Source organism: Balaenoptera acutorostrata, chromosome 4 (assembly GCF_949987535.1).
Source record: "Balaenoptera acutorostrata chromosome 4, mBalAcu1.1, whole genome shotgun sequence".
NCBI classification, from domain to species: Eukaryota; Metazoa; Chordata; class Mammalia; order Artiodactyla; family Balaenopteridae; genus Balaenoptera; species Balaenoptera acutorostrata.
In genome coordinates, this window is record NC_080067.1 from 11,358,291 (window position 1) to 11,378,772 (window position 20,482).

Here is a 20,482-nt window from a genome sequence, read left to right on the forward strand (position 1 = left end):
AATGCAAACGAATAAAGTAAAAAAAAATTTTTCCCCCCACATTTTCCAGCATTCCCTTCTGCTGTGGATTATTAGTTTCTTCTTAAATTTGGTAAAATTTACTTTGTGGACTAAGATGTCATCTGTCCTGGAGAATGTTCTGTGTTTGTTTGAGAAGAAAGTATATTCTGCTGCTGTTGTGTGGAATGTTCTGTATATGTCTGTTAGGTCAGCGGTCCCCAGCCTTTTTGGCACCAGGGACTGGTTTCGTGGAAGCCAATTTTTCCATGGACCCGGGGGCGGGGTGGGATGGCTCAGGTGGTAATGCGAACCATGGGGAGTGGCAGATGAGCTTCATTTGCTCCCCCGCCACTCACCTCCTGTTGTGCTGCCTGGTTCCTAACAGGCCATAGACCAATACTGGGCCGCAGACCGATACCTGGCTGCAGCCCAGGGGTTGGGGACCCCTGGGTTAGGTTTATAACAGTCTATTTTAAGCCGATAACTTTAACCTCGTACAAAAACTGTACACTTCTTTGCTCCTATGCTTTGTTATTGATGTCACAATTTATATATTTTTATATTGTGAATCAATATTTTATAGTTAGTTGTTTTTAATAATTTTGTCTTCTATACTAGAATTAAAACTTATTTACGTACTGCCATTACAGTATAACAGTATTCTGTATTTGTTTATATATTTACCTTTACCAGCACATTTTATACTTTCATCTGTGTTCATGTTGCTTTTTAGCATCCATTCATTCCAACTTGAAGAAAAGCTTTTAGCATTTCTTGTGAAGCAGGTCTAGTGCTGATGAATTCCTTCAGCTTTTGTTTATCTGGAAAAGTCCTCATCTCTCCTTCATTTTTGAAGGACAGTTTTGCCACCTGTATTATTCTTGGTTGGCAGTTTTTGTCTTTCACCACTTTGAATATACCATCCCACTCCCTTCGGGCCTGCAAAGTTTCTGCTGAGCTATCCCATGCAGTCTTATGGGGATTCCCTTGCATATGACAAGTCACTTTTCTCTTGCTGCTCTAACTGTTGACAGTTTGATTTTAATGTGTCTTGGTGTGGATTTCTTTGAGCTTATTTTTTGGGGACCCTGTTGGGCTTCCTGGATGTCTTATTTCCTTCCCTAGATTTGGGGAGTTTTTGGCTATTATTTCTTTGAGTAAGTTTTCTGGCCCTTTTCTCTGTCTTTTCCTGGGACTCCCATAATGTGTGTGTATATTGGTCTATTTGATGGTGTCCCATCAGTTCCGTAAGCTTTCTTCATGCTTCTCATTCTTTTTTCTTTTTGTTCCACGGGATAATTTAAAATAATCTGTCTTTAAGTTCACTGATTCTTTCTTCTGTGTGACCTACTCTGATGTGGAATCCCTCTTTTGAATTTTTCAGTTCAGTTATTGTATTCTTCACTTCCAAGATTTCTGTTGGGTTCTTTTTAAATTTTTCTATTTGTTGAAATTTTTACTTTGTCCACATATTGTTCTCTTGATCTCAGTGAGCATTTTTATTACCATTATTTTGGATTCCTTGCCAGGTAATTCATGTACCTCCCTTTCATTTGGGTCACTTACTGGAGCTTTATCTTGTTCTTTTGTTTGGATCATGTTTCCCAGTTTCTTCATTTTCTTTGACTCCTTGTGTTGGCATCTATACTTATAGAAAAAACAGACACCTCACCCTGTCTTCATGGACTGGTTTCATACAGGGGAAGATCCCAACCACTGAGCCTGGCCAGAGATTCTGGGGCTGTCTCCAAGCTTAGTACTAGTCCAAAACTGCCATCTTTATTCTTAGCAACCCCCAGGCATCTACAGTGTGCAGGATCTTGTCAGCACTCTGAGACAGTTGAGACAGAAGCCAGTGCCTCTGATGGCACCTGGAAAAGTTGGAACATCGGGCACACAGTCCAATTATTTCCCTCTCCAGGGTGAAGCTGGGATCTGTGGGTTTTCTCTCACTTATTCTGTGCTGAGCCGGCATGGAGCGTGGTAGGAGGTAATGGTGAGTCCTTGCATGCTAATCCAAACCACTGTCTTTGTTCTCAGTGGCCCCCAAGCAGCTGGAGTATGTCAGGTCCCATCAGTGCTCTAAGAGACAGAAGCCATGTCCTTGGTCAGCCCCCAGAAAAGTTGGAACATTAGCCACATGGTCCAGCTCTTACCCTCCCCAGGGGAAAACTGGGACCTGGGTTTTTTGCATCTGCTTACACTGCACTGAGCTGGGGGGAGGGGCTCTGGTGAATGCTTCCAAAGGGGTAGACCAAACTGCCTTCTTTGTTCTTAGCTGCCACCAGGTATCTAGAGTATGTCAGAACCCATCAGCACTCTGAGACAGGCAAGACAGAAGCCAGTTCCTCCCGCAGCAACCCCAAGATTGGATGTTAAACGTACAGTTTAGTCCTTTACTCCCCTCCCCAAGGAGAAGTTTGTTGCTGGGGGTTTATTGCCGATTGTGTGGCACTGCACCAGGGGTAGGAATTATAGCAAAAGGGTGTCTCAGATTTTACTACAGGCTTCAGTGTGGTTGGTTTTGCACAGTCCTGGGGTGTGGAAGCCCCTCAGCTGGTTTCTGGAGTTCACAAAGGGAACAAGTCCATGTATTTTTGGTGAATTAGCTTGTCCATGGCTTCTTGTTCACCAGCTTGCTGACATCACTTTCCCTATGTCTTTCCTTTTTGAAAATCAAGTTCTTTAACCTTCACCATGTTTAGCTTGACCTTTACCTTTTTCCCTTAACCCTTTTTGGGTTAAATATTGCCTAATTTATTTTTTTTTCTCACAGTCAAACTTACGGAAAACAACGTAATCAATGGTTGCTACCACCACCTTTGGTACTTCCCTTTCATGAATCAGCCTACTGTTATCAGAAAAGGGACACAAACTCATAAAATGTTAGAACTGAAAACAACTGTAAAAAATACTTGATCAGTTCCATTTCCTTCGATAGTAAAATAAAGGTACCTAAAGAAAGAAAGTAATATGCTGACAGATAGCTAGCCAATTTTTGTTAACTTAAACTTAATGAACTCTGTGTGGAACCCTAATGTAATGTATGTGAAGAGGCCTCTGCATAATGAAGAAAATGGCACCTATAAAGTTCATGTACTTTGTTCACAAGAAAATATGTTACTGCCTTCAAGCCAGGGTTAATACTGTGATAAAATTAGGGAGGTGTTTATATGTTTTGAGAGAAGAGACAAAGAAAAAAGAAAGAACTAGTGAGCCATTCAAGTTAAGACAGAAATATTTAGGAAACATCAACTAAGGCCATTATCTCCTAATGTGGTTATTTTACTGTAGAACAGTCTAACAACATATATTCACATTAGTGACTCTGAACCACCATAAAAATCTAAACTATGTTCTTTTCCTTTAGACAGTAATGTAGATAGTATATTTAAGTCAGTCCTTACAGATTTAAGCCAGTGTTATACAACATGATAGTCACTAGCTGAATGTGGCTGGCTGCTGTAACTGAGGAACTTAATTCTTAATTTTGTCTAATTGTCTTAGTTATTGCAAAACTTTTAAGTATGTTTGGAACAACTTGAGCACATGTATTGTAAATTTTATGAAATCTGAATAGAAATCAGTTATTTCCAATGAAAATTTAATGTTTGCATTGAGATAATGCTGTAACTATAAAATACACAACAAATTTTGAAGACTTAATTTTTTTTTTTAGAAATTCACGTTCTTTTTTTAATTAATTTATTTATTTTATTTATTTATGACTGTGTTGGGTCTTCGTTTCTGTGCGAGGGCTTTCTCTAGTTGCGGCAAGTGGGGACCACTCTTCATCGCGGTGCGCGGGCCTCTCACCATCGTGGTCTCTCTTGTTGCGGAGCACAGGCTCCAGACGCGCAGGCTCAGTAATTGTGGCTCACGGGCCCAGTTGCTCCGTGGCATGTGGGATCCTCCCAGACCAGGGCTCGAACCCGTGTCCCCTGCATTGGCAGGCAGATTCTCAACCACTGCACCACCAGGGAAGCCCTGAAGACTTAATTTTAAAAGTAAAGTATCTGGTAACTATGTTGATTACAAGCTGATACAATATTTTGGATATATTTGATAACACAAAGTATTGTTATAATTAATTTTACCGGTTTCGCCATTTTAAAATGTGTTTACTAGAAAATTTAAGTTGCCTATGTGGCTCACTTTATATTTCTTTTTCTATTAGATGGCACTTATTTACACTTTGGGTAGCTAAACTATTATTCTTGCATTATAAATAGTTTCAGTGTTAAATAGTTTTAGCGTTTCAACATTTTTCTCACAAATGTGATCAAGAATAAGTTTTGATATTAAATGTTCTAGCTAGTAGACCATTGGTTTCTTTGAGAAAGCACCCTTCCAGTAAATTAAAGGTGGAAAAATTAACAACAATGAAGTTTATAGATAGCTTTATAAAGGACATCATTTTTTTTATGGAGTGTGCAATTAGACAGTATCTTTATATACCAATTACAATTAATAAATTCATATGCTGCACTCTTACCAGTGACTGATTAGTGGCAGGTATAGTCTATATCTCGTATTTAAGTCTTCTATATATACTGCCTTTTATTGTCTTTTGTATTCTTACCTTGTTAATTTTTTTTGTGTATGATGTAGTACCTCATTTAGGCCATAGAAGGCCTTTTTTCTCCCCAACTTTATTTAGGTATAATTGACAAGTAAAGATTGTGTATATTTAAGGTGTACAGCATGACAATTTGATATACATATACCTTATGAAATGGTTACTACAATCAAACTAAACGTGTTAATTAGCAAATCCATCACTTCACATAGTCATCATTTTTTTCTTTTGTGATAGGAACACAAGATCTACTCTCAGCAAATTCAAAATATACATACAGTGTTGTTAACTATAGTCACCATGCTATATGTTAGATCCCCAGAACTTATTCATCTTAAAACTGAAAGTTTGTACCCTTTGACTAACATCTCCCCTTTTCCCCCACCCTCAAGCCCCTGGCAACCTCCATTCTACCCTCTGCTTCTATGAGTTCACTTTTAAAGATTTCATATATAAATGGAATCATACAATATTTTTCTGTGTCTGGCTTATTTCACTTACTGTAATATCCTTCAGATTCATCCATGTTGTTGGAAATGGCACAGTTTCCTTCATTTTTGTAACTGAATAATATTCCATTGTATGTATGTGTGTGTATGTGTGTATATATATATATATATATATATATATATATATACACACACACCATATTTTCTTTATCCATTCATCTGTCAATAGACACTTAGGTTGTTTCCATATCTTGGCTTTGTGAATAATGATGCAATGAACACAGGAGTACAGACATCTCTTTGAGATACTGGCTTAATTTCCTTTGGATATATACCTAGAAGTGAGATTGCGGGATCTTGTGCTAGTTTTATATTTAATTTTTTGAGGAGCCTCCATACTGGTTTTCATAGTAGCTGTACCAATCTCCATTCCCACCAACAGTGTACAAGGGTTTCCTTTTCTCCATGTACTCACCAACACTTGTTGTCCCATCTTTTTGATGCTAGCTGTCCTAAAAGGTATGAAGTGAAATCTCATTTTGGTTTTGCTTTGCATTACCCTAAAGATTAGTGATGTTGAGCACCTTTTGTTGTTGTCATGTACCTATTGGTCATTCATATGTCTTCTTTAGAAAAATACCTACTTAGGTTTTTGCCCATTTTAAAAATCAGGTTATTTGGTTTTGGGGTTTTTTTGTGGGTGTTTTTGTTTGTGTTTGTTTTTGCTGTTGAGTTGTATGAGCCCTTATATATCTTGGATATTAACCCCTTATCAGATATATGGATTGCAGATATTTTCTCCCATTCTGTAGGTTGTCTTTTCAATTTGCTGATGGTTTGCTTTGCTGCGCAGAAGCTTCTTAGTTGGATGTAGTCCCACTTGTTTTTCTTTGCTTTTGTTGCCTGTGTTTTTGGTGTCATATCCAAAAAATCACTAGGTTGCATAAGGTCTTTGAAGGTGAAGGTGGTATATGACATTTTGTGATCTCTTGGTGTGGTGTGCATAGTGGAGTGGAAATAGTAATAGTAAGTATTTGTTGAATCAGTTGCTATTGTAATTTTGGTGCACGCTTTAAGAATAAGGTATTCTTGCCAAAAGGTTTTTAGATTATTTCAATGTACTGGAGAAGGATTGAACCAAATCTTACCATTCTTTAGGAACTTATTTATTTATTTATTTATTTATTTGGCTGTGTTGGGTCTTCGTTTCTGTGCGAGGGCTTCCTCTAGCTGCGGCAAGCGGGGGCCACTCTTCATCGCGGTGCGCGGGCCTCTCACTATCGTGGCCTCTCTTGTTGCGGAGCACAGGCTCCAGACGCGCAGGCTCAGCAGTTGTGGCTCACGGGCCCAGCTGCTCCGCGGCATGTGGGATCCTCCCAGACCAGGGCTCGAACCCGTGTCCCCTGCACCAGCAGGCAGATTCTCAACCACTGTGCCACCAGGGAAGCCCTAGGAACTTTTTTATACTCACCTAGAATTAGGCAGCTTTGGGATTGTTAACACTTCATTTTCAAATCATGAGAGTATATGCTAAGATACAGACTTTGGATTAAGATTTGAAACCAACTTTGAGCTTGAAGGGACCTTAGATAAGATACAACAAATCATATTCCCCATTTTATTGGGGAACTGAATTTGGAAACTGAAGGAGGCCCAAATTGCTTGAACTCTAGTAAGCACTAGTTTCCTAACTCAGAAACCTGGTAGTTGTTGTGATTACCACCTTCTCCCTCACTCCTACATCCAGTTTGTTAGCATGTCCTTTAAATCCTGTTTCTAAAATAGATCTGTCTCTCCATTTACATGCCCAGCATCCTAGCTCAGATTACTCGTTCTTTTGGTTTCCTGCAGTGGTCCCCTAACTAGTCCTTTGGCTTCCATTCTTCTACTTCATTCCATTCTCTACACCAAAGCCACATAATCTTTTTAAAGCAAATCATGATGACTACCTTGTTTTAAAAGTTTTAATGACTTTTCAATCACTTAATCAAAATACAAACTATATAACTTGGTTGACAAAGTCCTGTGTCATCTGAGTTTGCTGTTCCTCTAGCTGCATCTGCCATTGTCCCTCATGATTGCTTGCTCCAGCCACGTGGACCTTCCTTTAGTTCTTTACCCTCCAAAATTTCTTTTCCTTCTACAGTTTCTCACGGTTTGCAGTTATGTAATATTTATTTGTGTGTAAGCTTCATTAGTGTGTAAGCTTCATTAGAACAAGGATTGACTGTTTGTTCATAATTTTGTTTCCTCGACCTAGCAGAAAGCCTGGCACATAGTAGATGATGAATAAATACAGATGAATGGATGAGTCATTGACTGACTGTATGTTACCGAGCGTCCGTTTCCCATGTATAAATTGTAGAGTAGTACCCGCCAGTAGTGATTGAGGATTCAACGAGAATATGTGTGATAAGTATTTGTTTCCTTTTCCCTCTGCTGATTTTCCTTTGCTTACCCAGGGTAATAGTGGATTGTTCTTCAAGCTGTTTTCTGGTCAGTTATTGTTTCTATTAAATTTGTTGTGGCTAGCATTTATAATTCATTTCATTTATTGAAAATGTAAGTGGCTATATTGTACTAGAGTATGAATAGTAGGAGAACAGGGCTGGAAGGGTATATGCCCACTGATTGATGATTAAAGGAAGAGCAACATTCTCACTTAGAGTTAGGTTCAGCTCCATGTGAAGAGACTGAAAATCACAGTAACTTAAATGAGGCAGAACTTATTTCTCTCTAACATGAAAGTCAGGAAGTAGGCAGTCCAGGACTTTTATGGCAGTTCTGTTCCACAAAGTCCTCAGGGACCCAGATCCCCTCTAGCCTAGACTCTGGTCCTTATTTGGTTTTAGATGGTGGCCAGTCATCCATGTTCCAGGAAGCAGAATGGATATGCCATTTGTCCTTTTAGGAAGTTTTCTGGAAGCCACATAACACCTCTACTTAAAATGCTGGTTAGAACTTTGTCCTGTGGCTCCTCACTGCAAGGGAGGCTGGTAAGTATCGTCTTTGTCCTGTGGGACTCTGTACTTACCTAAAAACTTGAATGCTCTAGTTGAATGGAAAATGGCAAGAATGGATGCAGAATATAGGTCTTTGCAAAGAACACATCACATTAATAATGTGTTAATGTGTTAACACTATGTAGTATATAGTAATATTATAATAATGAAAGGGTTAATAATTATTGTTATGCTGGTAGGGTGAAACCAGTTGAGATCTTAAGGTAACATTGATGGTCATTTTGGAAGTATGATAGGTAAACATTAAAAAAATGATCTAGTTGATAAATACATTACACATAGAGAATTAAATCTGATCTCTTATAAGGAGTTTGAATTCATCATTTTAAAAACATATAGTGACATTTTTGCGGTGGCTGTACTAATCACAGGGAAATCTGACCAGTAGCCTAGAGAGCAGCTGTTTCTTGATCCCCCCCTTTCCTTGCACCCCCATTTGCTTTTAAATCTGTTCATAAGACTTTTTCTAAAGTATATGGACTGATGAGGCATGTAACTCAAGAGGATTGTTCAGGATCCTTGAACTATGAGAAATGTTTCTGAAACATGATTTGAACTCACTTATCCCACAAGCTTTTTATTTTTTAATACTCAGAGACTAGTTTGGCACAGAGTAACCACTTAGCATACCCTAAATAAGATATTTTATTCTATAGTAATCAATCTGGAGTTCACAGATTCGTAAGAGATAAGACAAGCTTTGGGTTGACTCTCTATGCAGAAAGGAAAAATCATTTGTGTCAAAAAAAGAAATTCTGTTGTAACAAAATTGGGAGCCTAAAAATAATCTTTCAGGATGTTTTTTATCAGTAAAATGAAGGTTTTAAACCATCTTTTCCATTAAGAGACTCTGTGTGAAGAGTAGGAGTAAGCTTTTGATAGGGTACATTTTAGCATAAAGAATGGAAGGATTATCAAGTTGTCAGGGTTGAAATTGTTGGCCTATTAAAAAATTAATCAAATTTGGCCTAAAAAGTAAATGCCTCAAGAAAAAAACACATCCCCTTGCCATTGTTCAGCTGAAAAAAGAAGCAACAACAACAAAAACTTAAGTTGTGTGAATTTAAATTTGCACAATTATTGTCAATAATTTTTCATCACGGGTACTTTCTCCATTCCTAATTTCTTAAATACTTATTTACCTGTGTCCTTTTCCTCTAAGATGTGAGTTCCTTGAAAGTAGGGGGCCTGTCTTATCCAGGAGGAGATATAAAACAGTGTTATATGGTGCTGTTAACTTACATATAGTATTTCAGTATTTTTTATAATTTAATATATTATGGGCCAGTCCTTTTTACCCTCTTTCCCTAGACTGTAAAATACAATGAATATGGAGGAATGCCAAACCCTGTAGTCTTACTTCTTGCCTAAGTTTACTGCTCCCTCCCCCAGTAACACTTAATAAACACTGGAGTGTAAAGACAAGCTTCTAAAGTCTCTCTAGAGGCCTGAAAAGGGCGGGGACTTAGTAACTGAATGGGATCTCCAGACACCAGTCTGAATCACCTCACCAGTAGGGGGAGGTTTTCAGTAGCCCTCTTTTTTACTCTGTGTCTTCACAATGGATATCTTTCAACTCTCCTAAATATCTGTAATAATAATATTATCTTTATTTTAAACTTCACTATTAATAACACTATAAAGTAGATTCTGTTCAGTTCTTTAATAGATGTTGAAATGATTCATGGGAAAGTTAAATAACTTGCTCAAGGTCACACAGTTAGATTTGTTAGGGAAGCCCCATTAGATTAGTTTGGCTACAAAGCCTATCTTCTCAAACACTGTGCTGTTACTGTATGTCTCCTAGGTAAAAATCTCTGGAGATTATTATTCTTGGAAGTCTAAGAAATTTAGACTCAGGGAATTTAAGTAGTTTGCCCAGGGACACAGCTAATAAATAATGGAATCAGAATTTGAACTCCAGGTAGGCTGACTCCTGAGCCCGTAGTGTTAGCTGTCATTCAGCATCATTGTTTTATATGCTGTCAACTTACGTTGAATACATTTAAGTTGCTTTCCCACTAGAGGCACGAAACTCATTCTGTTGCACTTTAAAGCCTCCCGTGTTTACAGGTTAAAGCATATGAATCCTCCCCCCATTGTCTTTTGTAATTTTGCTACTCTATTCCAGAGTTCTTGTGACATAATATAATTTATTTCAATGAAATTATTTACAGATGGAAAAAATTGGAAGGAAAAAATATGTGTATAACACAGCCCCTGCCTTCAAAGAGCTTGCTTTCTGGTTGGGAAAAACCTAAGTATGGAAGTTGACCTAGAACAGGAAAACAGGATGTACCTGCTTAAGTCTTAAGTAGGTGAACTTATACACTGGATACTTTAGAACAAGTTAAAATTGTCCATATAAAAAGAGATTTTGTTTGGGGGTGTGGGCAGAACCCTGACAGTGACAGTAGAATATAGGATATTGTTACTATAGTGGTTTCGTTTTCAAATACTTCAGACATCAAGGTGATAGTTTTTATTTAGCCCTGTGGTGACAGTTAACATCATTTTTGAATGTCAAAATATTTGCATGTCTTTAACTTGGCTTAAAACCATTTATATATTTTAAAATAACCGAATTTTTAGCATAGTATCTTGGTACAGTTATGTTAAGGTTACAGGTTTTTTCATAAACTGATACCTAATGGCTTTTGTTGTTAAATTCTGGCACTCTTATTTATCTATATCATGCTGGTTTTTTTGTTTTTGTTTTTTGGTAAGTCAACTGGCTTAAACGTGTGAGGTAACACTAGCCCTGAAGTACCTATTTTAAAATAACTTGTTTGGGAATATTATCGCGGTAAATAGTATGTTCCTTTGTTACCTAAACTTTTCTCAATCATTATACATTGTTTGTCTTTTAAAATCACTTTTACAGTCTATTTTGCAATTATAGGTCGCAAAGCTCTCAGGAGAGTGTGTGCGTACAATCAGTGGAAGCAGAGTAGATTAGAAGGAGCATGTGTTTGTAATTAGGTACAACTTTATTAATTTGCCTAACTTTGGATATAATATTTAATTTCTAAGTCTGTTTTTTTCTTCTATACTATGGCAGTGTAGCAAGGTCACTGTGAGTATTAAATGAGAATGTATAGCACCTAGCACATCACAAATGTTCAAGAATAACTATTATGTTTATTAATAAGAATTCTGGTTGATAGAAGAAGGAACAAAGATTGAGGAGGTCATGGTATTTTCTCAGTAGTTTTCCTGTGGGGAAATATCCCCATCCTTGAGTAAGCAGAGAAGCAGGGAGGAAACAGAGAAAGCCAACAATAAATTGGTTGTTTTTGACACTTATTTGTAGCTTGGGATAATTAATTTTATAGGAAGGGAGAAGATTCTTTGCTTTGTGTTACCCTGTGCCTTTTCACTACCAAAGACTTGAAACAATAGTTTTACATAGCTATTTAACAGATTTAAGGCTTTATTCTACATCTAGATGGGAAGATAGAATTATTTCTTTTGTGAAATTCAAGTGATCAATAGAATTTTACAATTATAATTTCTAAAATATGAAATTTTTATTTTTTCCCTTTCAAAATATGACTTGGTTGATTAAATTTGACAACTTAGAAATTGTTAGTAAATCTTAAATTTCTTTTGTTTAAACTTTGTGCATTCTTGAAAATAACATCTAGTAGATTAAAAATGGTCTTGGTAAAATAAGAAAAAGAAAACGTTAGGTTCATGGTATTTATATTCTCATAAAATGCTTCTTTATCTCTAGTTCTCTTTTATGGATTCACTGCAGACATTATCACTGCAGCTGTCACTATAGGGTTAAACATTTGCTGTTTTGTAACATATGAAAGCAGTTAAGCTGTTTGGAATTGTTTACTTGCTAAAACCAGTGTTAGTCAGCAGAGGCAGTACACCAGATTTCCTTGTGGCTTTTCGTGGAAAATGTTAAAAGCGCACTCATTTTTCAGTTACAGAGTTTTTTAGTTTGATCTGGATTAGTCACAGAACTGGCATGAACCTTCTCATTGTGAAGGCTGTCCAAATGCACTATTTTTTTTCTCCTGCTAGAGGAAGTTGCATCCTGAGCAGTAGCTCAGCTCTCTGGTGGTAAGTGTAACATGTGAGCATTACTAGGCATTTCATTCTGCGGTTCTGCAGTCTTTGCTCTTCAGACTGTTGCTCAGTTGAAATGCTACTGTGGCGCCGATACTGAGGTTCTCTGTTTTTTAAGGACCTACTCATTTGGAGGTGTCAGTGGCATTTTGAGAGATCATCTGAAGAACAGGAAAGCATCTGAAATCGACTGAAAAGGGTAACTCTAGCGGTTTTCACAGTGGAAGGAAACTATACTGGCACAGAGGCAGATGACTGAATAAAGTAGTTGGCTCAAAGAAGATGCACAGTCTGCTGTTTCTTCCTCTGAATGAAGACTCTTTAATGGAAGCTGTATTCATGTGGAGATCAAAGAAAACACTGGAATGATAAACTACTGGGTTTTTCTTCCCTTCTCTTTTTTAAAAATGAAAAGCCTGAAGCAGTAATTTGAGCTCAGATGCCTTCTCAGCCTGCCTCTTCCATTTGGATTCTCCGCTAACACCATTTCTGCCTGGTGCCTGTGTCCTTTTGCTGGAGTAGCTGCAGACCACTGCCTGATGGAGGAAGAATGAACGCTCTGCCTTGCCTATGCTGTCGATGGGAATAAAGCTAACTGTGTTTCTTATATGGAATATCTGGATTAATCAAGCCATATTCTAGTACCAAGAGTCCTATTGTCTCTTGTGGTCTGACTCATCGCATGTAAATGTACTGCAGCTTTGCTATTAATGCAGAGTGTTGTTTTTTTTTTTTTTTTTTTTCTTTCTCAAGCACAGAAAGAATTGTCAACCTCTGAGCAACATTTTGAGAATTTGTATTGAGCTCTAGATGTATTTTTTTTCTGGATAGTATCAGCATTAAACCAGTGAAGCTGAAGAAATGAAGACAAATTAGAAGTGGAAACAGAACAATGAGATTTTATTTTTTATTTTCAATTATAAGCAAGCCAGCTACTGGTAACTATATGACCTTGCAGGCAAGAGCGGGTACAGCTGCGATCTTCTCTGTCACAGCAGTTGTTTCTCATCTTATTCTGCAGCGTGTGTTGATGTCACCCAGACAGTGATCTTTTTATGCAAGTAAATTTCTGTGAAACAGAGGGATATGACTGTTTTGGTAGGGGAAAAATATTTTTAAATGAGCTTGTCCTGGACTCAGTTTTAGTTATTGACATGTTGATGTCAAATTTCTTTTGAGTTTTACAGTAACCCAACAGAAAATAACAGAATTGTTTTCTTAGTAAGTTACAAGTATGTAGTTATAATTTATAATTTTAAACTTCACTTTTTCCGATAGTATTTATTAACTTTAAAAAACCAGCTGCGCTGTTCAGAGAATGATTCTAAGTGTTGTACAGAAGAGGAGGAAAAACTACTTGTACTCTTCCAACTGTGACTTTTATCACATAGCTTAGAATTCAGTTTTTTAAAAGAGCGAATGAGTCGAGTGTGTATTGTTGTTTTGGAGGAGGTAGAAGATGAGTCTCCTGCATTCATTTCTAAATTGCCACAGGAAAATAAGTCCCTACATTCTCCACCTTTGGGAAGTGTGTTGGTAAGATATGAGAGTTTATGTTTACTGTATTCTACTGAACTAGTAGGGTAAATTTTATTTTTTAAGAATAAATGTAATTTGCACTAGTTTCATTAAAAACCCAAATTAAAGCAGTATAGGTGTGTGAATATGATGCAATATTACTTGTATATGAATGCACACATTTCTGATTTTCACTTTTTCAGATGTTTAGATAACATTTCAGACTTTATCTCTTAATCTCTTAAAAAGACTTAAAAATAATTTGAGGATAGTAGTTATAGCAACCACATTTCTGTTTTCACTTAGTGGTTTTAAAAACCAATATAACAAGAATGAGGAACTGTATGTTTTAGGAAAGGTTGACTACTGCCAGCAACACCGAGGCACAGCCTTTTCTGTAATGAATTGTATGTATTTACATGCAAGGCTGTTATATGAAAAAGAGTCAGACTTCATCTTTAATCGTATTTTTAATGCTATTGTCAATTGATTTCTTGTTTGACTAGTATAATATGATAACTTATCAGGCAGGCTGTGTCGTTGATTAAGAACTTGTTATATTTAGATGTTCACGTGTCTGCCTCTTCATGTTATTCAGGTTTACAGTAATTTTTGGTCTTTGAATAGTAGTGATTTTCATCAACTGCCAGATTTTCTTTTTTTGGGTGTTTATCTTTATACATGTAATACTAACCCATGGAAGTTCTTTTGGTGCCCCAAACAGAACTTTTCAAGGAGACCTTCGAGGGCCTCCACATGGGCTAGGAACTACTTGTTTGACAAGTTATGTCCCACAAGTAGATGTTGAGATGTCACACTTGTATTTGGAAGAGACTTTCTTTTTACCGTATGTATATTCAAAAGGCCTCCACTCATATAAAATAAAATCTGATTATGCTTATTATGCTACCTAATTTTGGTCATAAGGTATTGATTTTTTTTTTTAATTAGGCCTTTTTTTTTCCCAAGGAGGAATCCTGTACTTTCATATGATTTGACTTCATGAAACTTGGTTCATGTCAAAAGCCAAGTGATTATTATGATAGGGAAGAAAATTTTTAGATTTAAAAGTTATGTGGAAATAGCTTTAGAATCATCCATGTGGTGTGATTAATGTTTTTATTACTCTCTTGTATTTTAGCCATCACTGGTGCAAGCTATATTTAATGGAGATCCTGATGAAGTTCGAGCACTAATATTTAAGAAAGAAGATGTTAACTTTCAGGTAAAACAGTTTCGCTGATACCAGCCTTGAAACCTACTTTCCTAGAGTTATGATTTTTGTTAAAAGACATAACACAATTCTGTAACAGCTGTTTTAAACGAGGGTAGAAGGGTCTTGAAGCAAACAGGAAGGGACTGGACATATATTCAGGGTAATAACTAAAACACAGGAGAACCAGGAGCCAGTGAGGGTTTTTTGTTCCCCCAACTTTGTACTTTGAAAATTTTCACAGAATAGTTGAAAAAAGACTTTGAATACCCATATAACCTCCACTTATATCCAGCATTGATAACATTTACAACATTTGCTTTCTCTCCCATATTTACACAGATTATATTTATACTACACATATATTTTTTTCTTTCTTTTGCTGAATCCCATTTGAAAGTAAGTTATAGACATCATGACACTTCACTGTCAAATACTTGTGTGCATTTCAGATGAGGGTTCTTTTTTTGTGAACTTGAAAGAAGAGACATGTCTATAAAATTTATAATATATCTAACTTGATTGTGAGATCAAATTTGCTTTCTGTGAATAACATTATACACAAAGACTCATCTGTTTGGGGTCTTGCAGTAAATAAAGACATATTGTTTGAAAATTCCTCAGACTTTTAAAGATACAGTGGATTTAACATTCAGGACTGACTTGAGGGACAGTTTTAGAAAGAGTGGGCATATGGATAATTTCCTTCCATATGTGTTTCTCCAGTGGCCAAACTTTTTTTAATTTACTAAATTGAGGCTGAAAATATATAATTAACTATAATAAGATCAAATTTATTAATGTATATATTTTTACTGGAAGTGAATGTTTTCAGTATCTTTTTCATACATAATTCAGTTCTCTGAATGATGGAGAGTGGGGAGAGGTCATTATTCCTAAGGTCCCTATAGCAACAGCAAAACAGATGACCTGGAATTGATTGGCCGGTTCTAAGAAAGCTGTGCTCTGCCAGCTCATCTCCAACTCTCATCTTTTCCCCCATTCTTTTGGACAGTACTATTGTGACCACTTGATGTGATGTTAAGTAGATATAAGAGGTATTTATCTTATTTTTAAAGGTTGAATTAACTGAATAGATTTGAATCTTTAACTAAAATGGTTCATCATTACATTTTTTTCCTTAAACATTCCTAAGTGAATTGCATTTAAGTTTACATTTATTGGAAACATGCACTAGTTCAGGATTTATTTTAAACAGAGCGCTGGTCACTTTACGTAATTGGGGTGTTCTAGAGAGTCTACTTTCCGTAAGACAGAAAATAACTATAAGCGTATAGACTAAGGAAAAGGAGAAAAAGGCTTTCTGTTCTGTTTAACTCTGGTATTTTTTGTTTGTTTGTTTTAAATGGAACTAACAAATCTCATCTTGGTGAGAAAGTTTGGACTATAATCCTACTTAACCATGGTTAATTTCTCCATCATTACAAAGTCTCATTATAGCCAACTGCTTTTCTGCCATAATAATCAAATTATCTTAAGTTTTTAAAATTTTATGCTCAAAAAATCATTTTTGAGCATCAGTTTATTCTGCTGTGATGTCCTTGGGAGGTATTGTGTTATCTGTAACTAGTGTGTGACCCCCTAACTTTAATGACTTTTAGCTTCTGCTTTTCTCCTTATAGATTCCTTTCCTTGCTTACTTTTAAAACATCGTTTCTTAACATCTCCTAGCTTGTTCTCTTGCTCTGAAACTTAGAACCAAGCTTAGAACTAAAAGTCTGGTTAGTGCTTCAAAGCAGTAGACCCTTCTTGAGAGTGACTTTGTCTTCAGTGATTCATGGGTTTTTGACAAATTTTTTTACAGTTGCTTTTCTTGTGTGACTCTTCATAGTTGAGAGTATAGTCATAATTATCAGATGTGTTAAGTCTTTGGCCATTGTTCTAATTTAGGATGGTAGGGTTTTTTTTTTTTTCCTATTTTTGTCCTCTATGATAAGGAATCGCATAGAGTTTTAAGAGGCAGGTATGTATGTTTGTATGTGCAAGTGTGTGTAATAAAACTTACACTGTTTTGTAATATAAAACCCACTCACTCTTAATAGATAATAAAATATTTTTAAGCTTTATGTTAGTGCGACAGTGGTGTTTTTCTAAAATAGATTTATTTAAGTGAGTATTTGAGAATAACAGCTGACTTTTTTTTTTTTTTTTGAAATTTACATTTTTTGCAGTTATTTTTATAAAATTTTAGAGTGGGTAAAAGAGCTCAGATTTGGTTCTATACTGTTAAGTAAACATTGTTAATTATTTTAGGTTAGCTTCTTGGGTCATATCCTGAAGTTCTGAATACTGTGGACCACTAAATAGCATCTTTCTTAGTAACACACCTAATTGATTTTTTAAAAACTAGTATAAAATATTACACATTCATATTATTTGGTCTGAGAAGGAAGTCTTTTATTGTAGAAGCTAGCTGAGATGATTTCACTAGAAAATACTGGAGTTTTATATTTGGAGGTTTTGGGCCACAAGTAGTTGACTGTCTGAGTAAATATAGGTTTATTGCTTATATAGTAATTTAATCCAGAACAAGGTGATTGGTGGGGGGTTGGTTAAGACAGTAATGTCATATCTCTGAGTGAGCTTCTCTGTGAGACTCTTGGCTTTCTCCTCCTGCTGAAGAAATGATTGTTGTATCCTGCACTCAAGACAAACAGCCAGAGAAAGTGGAAAGGGAATTCTCCCTGTACATTTCCTTTTCTTCTTTTTTTTTTTTTTAATATTTATTTATTTATTTATTTATGGCTGTGTTGGGTCTTCGTTTCTGTGCAAGGGCTTTCTCCAGTCGCGGCAAGCGGGGGCCACTCTTCATCGCGGTGCGCGGGCCTCTCACCATCGTGGCCTCCCCCGTTGCGGAGCACAGGCTCCAGATGCGCAGGCTCAGCAATTGTGGCTCACGGGCCCAGTTGCTCCGCGGCATGTGGGATCCTCCCAGACCAGGGCTCGAACCCGTGTCCCCTGCATTGGCAGGCGGACTCTCAACCACTGCGCCACCAGGGAAGCCCCTTTTCTTCTTTTTTAATCAGGCAAAAAGATCTTTTCCAGAATCCCCACAAAACTCCCCCTGAGTTTCCTCGGTTACAAGCCCACTGTAAACCAGTCCACCAGCAGAGGTAGAAGGGGATTAACTTTTTGCTTAGATCAGTCATTGTTCATCACCTGGTTCATCCCCTAGGGTGAGAGGCTTATCATCAGTGATTATATTGCACTCCATATCTGGAGAAAATCAGCATTTTCATGAAGGAATAAAAGGGAAATAGTTGTTTGGATAGGTAACCTAGTAGAAGAAGATTTTTTATTGCCTAAAAAATAGTTGAAATAGCAAACTTTTAGAAAAATAAGTCACTTGGATATGGAAGAAGCACTGTAAAACAAACAGGTGAAACGGTCAAAAAAAATTTAAAGGCAGTTTGGTATATATAATGTAAAGAACAGTTGGAACATAAGTTGTAAGACCTAAGTGCTTCTATCTTCTTACCCTTATGCTACATGAACAAATCCATTTCACTTATTAGGACTCACTTTTCTTTTGTAAAATGTGTGGGGTTACATTAATGGCCTTCATGTTTTTTTCATGCCCCAAATTTGGGATGCTCTAAAAATTCCAAGTGACCTTGAATGATCTCCTGCTTTTGCCCAGAAGGTTTCATTTGTATTTTCAGATTTATGTGGCCAAAATAATAATAATAATAAATGTCTTTCCCTAGGATTTACCAGAACTTAATGACATGCCATGTTGTGGAGCCCAAATAATTTAATTTGAAATATTAATAACACATTTCAGAGGAAAGGTATGACTTTATAAGAAAATTTTCTACAAGCAGAAATTGTTTTTCTTAATCCACAGTGATAGAAATTGGTGTTAATTATAGACTTTATTTCAGAGGCAGTGATGTGCCTAAACGTTTTTGTGGTGCCTGCTTTAACTCACACAGCAATCTTGTAAAGCGGGTAGGTTAACATTTCCATCCCACCAGTAGGTGACAGAACCGAAACTTAGAAAGTATATAGCAGAACAGACATTTGAACCTGTGTAGATTTGGCAGAAGCTGGGGAAATAAAAAAGTAAATTGGAGAGAAATACTTTTTCTTTTGCCAAATAGTGCCATAAAGCAATAATTGTTAAAAAATGGATTTTTCCCCCTAAAAGTAATGTCCACATTCTTTGTGGACTCCTACCTTTTAGACTGTAATACAAATGTGATCCTGATTTTCATAGTCAAGTGCTATTAAATTTTAGCATTGCAAATGAGTGAATAAACAAGGCTCCCTTAGTGCCATGTTTTTTGGCTGGTTAAAAATGTCATTCGAAGTAGTGTCAGACTGGGGGTAATTATAATCTAGCCAACACCGTTTTTAGTGTTTAAAACAGGAAGTCTTAGATTATGACTTCTGTGACTGTGACCCTTTTTAAACTCAAAAGAATTGATTCAGAGCTAGTCAGTAGATCTTGCCTGTATCATATAAACTTGATAATTTTGAAAATGCTACCTTGTATATTTTACATATTGGTTTCTGAATTCAGATGTACTTTTTTATTCAGAATATTTTGGGATTGATTTTGCCAAAGTAGTCTTCAAAATTATTAACATCTTCTAAGCTTTCAAAAATACTTTCTGGGATCATTGAAATGATGTTGCTTTTACTTTGTCAGATAAAGTGTTTGGCAAATACATACATGTACATGTACGTATATGTGTGTGTGTACATCACACAAGCATATCATTTATTTTCATTATTAAATTGTAATAAGATAGTTGGCAGTTTACACAAGGTAGTAAACCATAAGTTTACACAGGTTGCCTGAATTCCACCCACCCTCATTCTTCACAGTGTTCTCTAGTCTTTTCTGGAAATTAGCAAGAAGTGCTCTAATCTTTAATAAATCTTTCTTGTGACCACAAGTCGCTTCTGCTGGCTGTCAGTACACCAAGCTGTTGATGTTTCTGGAGAGGTTCTTAAAAACCTCCTCACTCAGTTACTTGAGGTTCTGTGAACTCTCTGTCCCAAAACTGTATGTGTGTACATGGTCTTCTGTAGTTACAGTAATTAGTATTGTGGCCTGCAAACCTCCAGCCCCATCTCAAGTGTACCCACCCAGTTCCCAGCTGGCTTCCATGGAGCATGGAGTGAAACGGGGAGGTAGTGAAGAGAGAAGAACCAGGTCGGCCTCCCCCCTGGAGAGGGTTGCCCTGTAGTTTCTCCATCCCTAGAAACTGCACCTCTCTTCTGTTCTTGCCAGTGCTTCTAGATTTCAGCCTCAGATTTTTAAATTTTCTTCACCAGTGTTCTTGTTTCCTCCAAGATCCGTAAACGAGCGTATGTTCCATGTCATTGTGACTAAATGGCTGTTATGCTGGTCCTGAAACAAAGGAGGTTTTGTGTAATGAAACCAGCTGTTTTTGCAGCTAGAAACTGGTGGTGATTTATCTTTGTATTCCATTCATGGTTTTTTATTTAGCATATATGTTTCTTCATTTTCCTTTTTTCATCCCGTATATTTGGGGAATCAGTCCATACCAGTCTAGAGAGAGCTTCCTTATTCTTTATAATCAGATAGTTCTACACTTAGGTGTTTATAACATTTTATTTAACC

At 36.7% G+C, this 20,482-nt stretch overlaps 1 protein-coding gene across 7 annotated transcripts in view; it reads left to right on the top strand.

Moving 5' to 3' along the window:
- The window catches only part of ANKRD28 (ankyrin repeat domain 28), a 176,676-nt gene that overhangs the window by 49,007 nt on the left and 107,187 nt on the right, over positions 1-20,482 (top strand). For 2 of the 7 annotated variants that reach the window (XM_057545192.1, XM_057545194.1), the window contains exon 2: positions 14,794-14,877. The exons of 2 other annotated variants lie outside the window; for them this stretch is intronic. In XM_057545192.1, the coding sequence (XP_057401175.1) occupies positions 14,794-14,877 (84 nt within the window). Of the gene's footprint in view, positions 1-12,106; positions 12,126-12,150; positions 13,671-14,793; positions 14,878-20,482 lie in introns of those variants that run through there. 3 more of the 7 variants (XM_057545195.1, XM_007167001.2, XM_007167002.2) reach the window with 3 other exon arrangements.